Below are 9,762 nucleotides of genomic sequence, written 5' to 3'. Positions count from 1 at the left end.
AATTCTATAATTGGTTCTGTCTGTCAAGCACTTAATATGTTGTTTTTTTAAATGAACAAATCCTATGTGATATACACTGTGACAGACATTGGGGTCACAAAAATGAAGAAATACATGAATGAATAAATAAAATTCACAGAGTTAATACAAGTCAGAATCAGGCTTCAACCTAAAACTTCATGTTTCTAAAGACTAGTTTTCCACCCCCTTTCAAACACTCAACCACGTATTGTTTGTCCCCAATCATAGATGTCAAATAATGAGCATTCAGAAAGAATCATTGTTGTTTAGACATTTCAACCATATCTGGCCCTTCATGATTTCATATGGTGTTTTCTTGTCAAAGATGCTAGAGTGGCTTGCCCATTTTATTTCTACCTCATTTTACAAGTAATGAACCAAGCTAGGAATTATTTGAAGCTAGATTTGAAATCAGGAAGATGATTCTTCCTGACTTAAGGTATAGCAGTCTATCTACTGTAGCACCTAGCTGCTCTTAGAGAGAAGATACTGTTTCTCAAAGAATAATATGTATTTATTGGATTGAGTTTCAGGAGGCATAAATACACCAGAAAGGCACAGGATATTTCGCAATGATGATTCATAGACTGATTTTGTATTATTTAAAAAAAAGTTTGCATTCACCTTAAATATAACTCTTTTATGTGCACAATGCATATAACTTGAAATAAATTGTGATTATTATTCAGGGTAATAATTTACAAAATGGTAAAAAGATAAATCTTCATTATTGGAAGGACAAGGGTGTCCAGCTTTTGTCTTCAAAGAAAACTGATGGGCATTTGGGTTTTGGTGAGTGTTAATTCAATGTTAAGACCGAGAATAAAAGACAGTGTCATCAAATGTAGATCTAGGTAGAATTCTAGTTAGAGCCAATTCAGATCATTAGTTAATACCCTGTGTTTTCAAATGTTATAAGACAGAATTCAAAATTAGTGTTGTTGTCATTATGTATTTTTTTAATCAAACCCTTGAGAAATGTTGCTTCAGCCCATATGGGAATACATTATCTGGCAAAGAACATTAACTTCACCTAAAGGAAGTCTTCAAGACTTATTTTGTATTTTAATAAATAATTAGAATCAGATTAAAATTAAGCCAAATAATTGATTGTGCTTCAAATTATTGTCACTTGGAGAAAATTGTGTCAAATTCAGAATGACAGTATTGTCTTTTTGGTCAAACCCTGGAAGCTCCAATCCAATTTTCCACTGGTTCATTTCTCTCCCCTTTTCCTCTTTAATACTTCTAGACTATATGTATTTTTCTTGGTAAACTTTTCCAATTCGACTTTATTTAATAATTACTTCTACAGCAAACATTATAGACTAGAAATTGTGCTGGAGTGTGGGTGTTTGAGGGTCATACCAAAACAATCTTTGTCCTCAATAGTATTTTCTTCTCTAGGAACAAAATATATGCAAAAGTATGAGATGTAGTTAAATTCTTCAGAGGAAAAAAAGAGTTGATCTTAAAAAAAAGACATAGTAACCAAAACATTTATTGAATAGGGAGCACTGACTCAATTTGTATTGGGATTTTAGATAAGTGAGAAAACTTCTAACCAAAAAAGATTCCAATTGATATTAAGCCACATGGTAAATTGGGAGAAGGCTATGGAACGTGACTTTGAATCTTCTCCCAAATTAATATAATTTAGGGCTACTGATTTTGTTACCTTTTCATCTTACTTACACACATCTTTGTGATGCTAGACTGCATTAACTCTGCTTCTCTCCTTCAGCCAAATAACACTTCTATTCATTAATCTATTTTGACTCAATGAAAAATCAGAATAGTTTCAAGATATAGTGGGCTACATTTACAGTTAAAGCTTTAGTTACTTTAGCAATATAATATCACATGTATATTAAAACAATGAAATAGTACTACTTGAATAGTGATATTTTAAAACAAATTATATTATTATATTATATTATATTATATTATATTTATTACATTATATTACATTATATTATATTATAAATAACATAATGAAAGTATAAATATGAACAAACAAATATTACATGGCAATGAGTAAATTGAGTCAGTAACATATGAAAGTTAATCTATATTCATTTATTTATTTAATGACATCATCAAAATTCCAAAGGATTAAAATGCTAAAAAATGAAATGACAAAATCTATTTGGAAAAACAAGCAAAAGAAATTATTTTGTTCCTTAGTTGGGAAAATATATGCAAATCTCTATGTACAAACCAACTATAAACAAGAAAAAATATAGATAATCAGCAAAGTAAAGGTTAGAAATTGTGATATAACTGAATGAATATGAAATTATCATGAGTGGGGTGGCTAGGTGGCGCAGTGGATAAAGCACCGGCCTTGGAGTCAAGAGTACCTGGGTTCAAATCCGGTCTCAGACACTTAATAATTATCTAGCTGTGTGTCCTTGGACAAGTCACTTAACCCCATTTGCCTTGCAAAAACAAAAACAAAACAACAACAAACAAACAAAAAAAAGAAATTATCATGAACTTGTTGAGAGCAGATACTCCATCACCTTATACATTCTTCTGGTGGATTACCTCCTCTTCTGCTAATTCAATGTTTCGTGGTCATTAGCTATAGCTAAGGGTCAGAATTCTAATTAAATCTTAGGAATATTTTTTTCTCTAACAGCTGTTTTATCTATTTTATTAATGCTTGCATAGGCATCAAAATGAAAATATTTTCTGTATTGTGATTTTAAATCTTTTATCTAAATATAATTGCAGAATATCAGGATATTGTCCTAATAAGTTATAATAAATCAGACAAAAACAAACAATGAAAAATTTGAAACCAACCTGCCATTCCTGGTTTATTACTCATTTGGTCTTCCTTGAACTGATCCAGTCAAAATGTTACTTTCTTCAAAAAGATTTGTAAATTCTACAATGGCATATCCTATGCCAGTCTGATTGCAAATCACTCTTGTCTCATATTTTCCATGTAAAAATACCTCATTGTCTTAAAAATCAGCTTAATAAGCACTTTCGCAGGAATTATTTTCTGTTTACTTTGGTTGTTAATTTTTTCCTCTCACCCTCAATTCGAATTCATTTATCCCTATTCGCTTTATTTTCTATCACTATAGTTTTTGTTCCAAATTTAATTCAGTGATTTTATACAATGTTTACCACCAAAACAATGCAAACTCTTTTGAGTAAGGTCTAGTTTGTATCTTTGTCTCCTATCAGCAAATGAATGAATGGATACATGGATGAAAGATGGATGGTGCTCTATCCACTGTGCCAAGCTGCCCCTCCGCCTATATACTTAAGAGGGAAATCAGAAGTTTTCGAAACAGGCCAGACTGTATTCATAGAAAAATCTTACCAAAGCTCTGAGACAGAGAAATTAGAGAACATTTGTTCTAGACTGGGGGCAACTTACTGGCTCAGTCCATAGAGCACCAGCCCTGGAGTCAGGAGAACCTGAGTTCAAATCTGACCTCAGACACTTAATAATGGCCTAGTTGTGTGGCCTTGGGCAAGCCACTTAAACCCATTGCCTTGCAAAAAACCCCACTAAAACACCCTTAAAGTAATCTTGACTCCCTAAGAATTATATAGAAAAAAACAAAGAAATTCATAATTGTTGAAAGACTAAAGTTAGGAACATTATTCTCCTGTGTAAATGTTGATGTGTCTCTGTAAGATAATAATTTAACATATCTTGAAATTAAGTAAAATTTAGAAAATAACACTGATTATAGAGGCAAATACCTGGCAATCCCCCTGAGGTGATAGTATAGAAATCATTAATTTTTTGTATGCTTCAGGGATAATGTCTCAGAAGGACCCAGAAACCCATAAATTTTTTCAGATCACTTGAGAGAAGAAGCAATTTGACCAAGTCATAATAGATGTAAAATTCAAGGTGAGAAATAACAGTTTTTTAATCAGATCAGGTCCATAATGCTAATACAAGACTTCCTAGTCTCAAATATAGAACTATAAAAGAGATTAATAAATCTCCAGATTCAACAGATCTCAGCAACTACTGCACAAGAAAAATTGAAGGAGTTTGGAATTTGGAGGTAACAAACAATCTATCATTTATTACAATGGGTCATATGCAACAGAAAAGCTCAAAAACTGTTTCCATTATGAGAGTTTCCAGAAACATTTTGGAGGTTGTATGACAAAAATCAGTGGAGGGGAAATTAAATTAGTTGCAACATAGTGGAGAAGGCATTGGATTTTGAGTCAGAAAAATCTGGGATCAAATCATGCCTCAAATATTTACGAACTCTTAGACCCTTCTCCTAATCTTAAATTCCTCATCCATAAAAATGAGATGGGATTTAGAAACCTCAAAATGTCCTTTCTGATTAAAAAAGAAAAGTTTTGATTTTATATCTCCCCTACTTCATAATCTTTTAGCTCCAAGCTATGGTCTTCTTTGGCATATTGCTATTCTCCAATTCTAAATATTAGCTTAAAAGAGGATCAAACACACATTTTATTGGTGAACATCAAAGTTGATGCCTAGTTTATTTATTACTTGATAGAAATTACATGCTCATTGTAGTAGTAAGGAAAAAATAAAGAGAAGAAAATAAAAAGTCCAGATCTAGAAATAGAGAAGCAGAAAAACTTTCAAGAAAATAAGATGCATTTGTTTCCTGATTTTACAATGTGGTTGATATTTTTCAAATTATTTATTTATGGAAATCACAATTTTTATATTTGACAAGTCCAGCAATATTATTTTTATAAAATGTGAAAAAGCACCCTCCTCAAATCATTAAAGATTCCTTAATTGACAACTTGAACGTTTTTCATTTGTCTTCAGTCTTAACAGCTTTAAAATATTCCCCATTGTGAATAATACATTTCTAGATACGCTCTCCAAGCTGGATTTACTAAACATTGTTCTGTTGTTTTCCTTCTACATGTAAGGTCTTCCATTACTACCTTCCTTCATCAGTTTATTGTCCATGACCTTAAACATTATGAATCTCTACTTTTTCATCATAAAATGAATGAAATTATAAAATCTGTCCCACAAGGTTGAGTCAGATTACCAGTATTTGAAAAAAAAACTTTCACAATTAAAACATAGGATGAGTCCTTATAATAAAAACAATATTAACATATTCTAAATTGAGAAGTTATCATGTTGTTAGAGAAGAATTATTTTTAATTTGGTTATTCAACCTGTGAAAATAGAAGTCAGTCTATACCTTTTGATTAATTTTGGAAAATTCTATGATCAATCAGAAATATAAGCAAACATATTGTTAACATTTGAGACAGAATTCAGGTAGGAGGCACTGGGGTTGTTTGGACAGTCATATGCATGTAGATGTTTACACATGTCCAGATTTAGAGAACAAGACAGAGTTCAAATGAGATTCTACTGGGTAGGTTCTAATCTCTCAAAATTTAAAAATAGCAACAGCAACAACATAGAAGTCACATTTCTCAAATACTTCCTTTGCATTATATATATTTTTGAGGGTTTTTTTTAAGGTAAATGGGGTTAAGTGACTTGCCCAAGCTAGGTAATTATTAAGTGTCTGTGGTTGGATTTGAACTCAGATACTCCTGACTCCAGGGTCGGTGCTCTATCCACTGTGCCACCTAGCTGCCCATTACCTTTGCATTATAAATGAGCAAAGGGTACACCAAATGATTTTCCATTTCTGTACTTACAAGATGGTGTGTTGGATGAGTTGGAGAATGACCCAAATTTAAAAGTTTCTTCAAATAGTCACCTCAGATAAGAACTGTTATAATATTCCACATAATGTTATCTGTTCAATCCAGGGGGTTTATTGATTAATTATGCTTAGGAAAAATAGAAAACTGAACTTGAAATATAATTTCAGTTAGAAATGAGGGGAAAGAGAAGATAAATTTTCCTCCCTCTCAAATTGCCAAATTGAGTTATTTTTATTTTTATTTCCTTTGTGGAGGACAGATTCACTAGAAGATTATTTCATACCCCCTTTTAAAATACAAGAAAAATCTTCACATGTCCTCCCATTGCCTTCACTCTTTGTTCTGGAGTGCATTGGCTCAGAGTTATTGAATTTTTAAAAATTCATATAGAAAATGACTGCTATTTTTCTGTGGTGAGCAGATATGAGCCTGTGAATAATCTTAGGTATTGTAACATTTCTGAAAGCATTCAAATTAATATTTTCTTCTAAGAAATTATTGAATATTTATAATGGCACTTCTAAAATTTTTGTATTTTTATTCATTGATTGATTCATTAATTAATTCATTTACTCATTTAAAAAGTTTCTTTTTGGTTGATGATTGGATTTGTTAATTTCTTTCTTTCAATGTATCTTTAACCACTGTAGGAATCTTCAAATAAGAAAATATTTTTCTCACAATAAAAGTTAATAGCTGCTCTACATTTTTTCAGTATTGGAGATCTACCCATGATCCTGAGTGGGTATGAAATTTCAGTGGTACAAGCAACTAGCATCTAATGTTATTTTAATAGCAAACCTCTAAAATGTTTACTCACTTCTCATACCAGCACATTTTCCTCTTCAATTTTGTTTTTCTAAGAAGGTCAAAATAAAAACACCTGCAATCATTGTCATGGATTCTTATATGAAACCAGAAAAAAAAATAGAACCAGTGAGGGGTAATTAGCAATGTATAGAAGTCTACAGCACTTTAGGTTGTATAGTAGGCATTTTCAATAAAAAAGTGTCATTAACATGATTTACTATCATTGAATATGGTGGACATGAGATAAAAATATAAAAAACAAGCCAATATAATCTGTTGTCTTCAAAATTCAGGGAGCAAAGGAAATACTAAGGAGAAGCTATAGGAAATGATAAGTTTTTTTTTGGTTTTCAATACTTTTAGAGGTTTCATTGGAGGTTGATGAATATTTCCATAATCTGACATTTCCTAATATGTACCTCCTATATAGCATATGATTCTTTTTCCCATTCATTGATATCTTTGAAATTATTTACATTTTGGACTTGTTCCATTTCGTGAGGGTGAAGAACTCCATGACCTATTTGTTATGTAAAGTAGGACTGTCTATGGCTAATATTCTTCCTTTGTATATTGGTGGTAGGAGAAAAGATGTTCTCAAATTCTAGAATATGGTGGCAATGTCTTTATTTGTCCAATATCATCTGGTTATCACAATTTTCATAGAGAGTAATTAAGGTTGCATATTGGAAATGATTTTCAAATTTTAAGATGCTATGCAAATTATAATAATTATTAATATTGTTATTATTATTATTATTATTATTTAGCATATCTGATTACTTGAGAAAGTATCTTTCCTTTTCTTCCCAGGATAGTGTTTCTAGGTCAAAAAATGGAAATAGAAAATGAAACTGCAGTAATCACAGTGACTGAATTCATTTTCACGGGTGTCACAGATCGACAAGACTTACAAATTCCTCTCTTCCTGGTCTTCCTTTTCATCTACTCTGTCACAGTGGTGGCAAATCTTGGCATGGTCATCCTGACTAAGATGGATTCCCATCTGCAAACCCCCATGTACTTTTTCCTTAGACACTTGGCACTTATTGATATTGGTTACTCCACAGCCATTGGTCCAAAAATGTTGGTCAGTTTTGTAGTGGATAAAAATGTAATTTCCTCCACCAAATGTGCAGTACAACTCTTTGTCTTTGTTACATTAATCATCAGTGAACTTTTTGTGTTGTCTGCCATGGCCTATGATCGCTATGTGGCCATTTGTAATCCTCTGCTCTACACAGTCATCATGTCAGACAGAGTGTGTTGGGTATTTGTGGCCATCCCCTACCTCTATAGCACTTTTGTGTCCCTGCTGATTACTATTAAGATTTTTAAATTATCTTTTTGTAGATCTAATGTGATCAGACATTTTTACTGTGACACTCTCCCATTATTGTCCATGATTTGTTCTAATACCAGGGACATAGAATTAACAATTTTGATCCTTTCTGCTTTTAATTTATTCTCCTCCCTGCTGGTTGTCTTTGTTTCATATTTTTTTATTCTTGTGGCCATCCTCAGGATGAAATCTGCTGAGGGAAGGCTCAAAGCCTTCTCCACCTGTGGTTCTCACTTTACAGTGTTGGTTGTATTCTATGGGACTCTAATCTTTATGTATGTACAACCTAAGTCTAGTCATTCATTTGATACAGACAAGATGGCCTCAGTATTCTATACCCTTGTGATTCCTATGCTCAACCCTTTGATCTACAGTTTGAGAAATAAAGAGGTAAAAGCTGCCTTGAAAAGAACTCTAAGAAAATAGAGGAAAATTTCTTATTTTTGTTATAAAGAATGTTTCTAATTGGCCATGAAAAGCAAAAAAAATGCCTTGGGAACTTCATGGATTCTAGAAAAAATGAAAAAAAAAAAGAGATTAAACATGAAATAAACACTGGAAGAAAATTTTAGGAAAAAAATGTAGAAGGCAGGGTTAGCCTTACCCCACAAATGGATTCTCTAAAAAACTAGATCATACTAAATGTAAATCAATAAATTGGTGAGCCAGAAAGAAATAGAGCAAAATAAAGAGCTTGATTGAAAAGGATTTTTACAAATAATTTGGAACTTAAATGATACAGAATGGGTATAAGATTGAAGGAAAAATTATTTAATAATAGTAATTTCAAATTCAAAAATAATTTCTTCTTAACACCAAGTTTTATTAACTCAATATGAAAATTGCACACATCTATTAGTACCATAGACCAAAATAAAGCCAGATATCATATACCAAGTGCTTTCTGAAAGGACCACTGAAAGAAAAAGAGCCAAACATGTCATAAATAAAATCCCAGAGCTTTCATCTTGAAGGAAAAATGATTCAAGTATTTAGAAAGAAATAGTACAAGAACTAAGCAACTACCATCAAAATTATATTTGGATGCTTCAACAAGGAAAAAAAAACTTAGGGGAGAACAATATGCTATTCTAAAAGGCAAATGTTATATGCATATGATATAGAATAGTTTATGTTACAAAGCTGAGTATATTATTATTGAAGGAGGGAGAATATACCATTAATATAAGAAAACTACTTTCAAAAATTATCAAGGAAAAGATCATATCTGAGTTGGAAATTTATGAAATTTAAATGAAATAATATGCAAGAGTGAAGTCTATTGGAGTCAGCTAGGTGACATAGTGGACAGAGCACTGACCTTCAAGTCAGGAGGCCCTAAGTACAAAAATGACCTCAGATATGTAATACTTAGTTATGTGACCTTGGACAAGTCACTTAACCCTTGGAAAAAAAGAAGGAAGTCTATTTTAAGTACTTATTAGGGATACACCTTGTGCTGAAATTGTGCAAAGATTTTAAGTTATAAAGCAAAGCCAAAAAATAAATACTTTTCTCAAGGAAGTCACTTTCTAAAACTAGAAATGTTAATTTATTGGTGCAACAAAATGAAGTTATAAGGCTAACAGATTAATGGGAAACAACTAGACGTCTTTATAATTTTAAAATAGTGTTTAGATAGTGAGTTCAGGACAAAAGCTTTATAGATAGAGTTGTTTATTTCTGAGGCTTTTAGCAAGGTAAAAGAGAAGGGAAGGTAGAAGGGAAAGGGCACTAGAATAAAAAGGAGGAAAAACAGTAATATTAGCTCATAATTTCAGCAGGAAGGAAAAATATTAAAAAAAATTCTGAGGAAAATGGAGAGGGAATAGGCATTAAATAAACCTCATTCTTCCCTGAAATGAGTAAAGCATGATTGAAAACATTCCTTGGCATTCACAGACAAAAGATTT

General features: G+C 31.8%; 1 protein-coding gene across 2 annotated transcripts; it reads left to right on the top strand.

The window, feature by feature from the left end:
* Positions 1 to 1,803: 1,803 nt before the first annotated feature.
* LOC141516833 (olfactory receptor 8K3-like) lies at positions 1,804 to 8,275 on the top strand. 2 transcript variants are annotated; one of them, XM_074227801.1, is made up of 2 exons: positions 1,804 to 1,819; positions 7,368 to 8,275. In XM_074227801.1, the coding sequence occupies exons 1-2, from the start codon at positions 1,804 to 1,806 to the stop codon at positions 8,273 to 8,275; spliced, it is 924 nt and encodes a 307-aa protein (XP_074083902.1). The 2 variants fall into 2 exon arrangements, with proteins under 2 accessions (XP_074083902.1, XP_074083903.1); XM_074227802.1 differs by lacking the exon at positions 1,804 to 1,819 and having other exon boundaries at positions 7,337 to 8,275.
* The last annotated feature ends 1,487 nt before the right edge of the window (positions 8,276 to 9,762 follow it).

This window comes from Macrotis lagotis, chromosome 3, assembly GCF_037893015.1.
Source record: "Macrotis lagotis isolate mMagLag1 chromosome 3, bilby.v1.9.chrom.fasta, whole genome shotgun sequence".
In the NCBI taxonomy this organism is placed as follows: Eukaryota; Metazoa; Chordata; class Mammalia; order Peramelemorphia; family Peramelidae; genus Macrotis; species Macrotis lagotis.
This window is presented reverse-complemented; position numbering and strand designations above follow the sequence as displayed.

Coding starts and splice junctions, on each gene's coding strand:
- LOC141516833 (XM_074227802.1), top strand. CDS start 7,343: ATGGAAATAGAAAATGAAACTGCAGTAATCACAGTGACTGAATTCATT.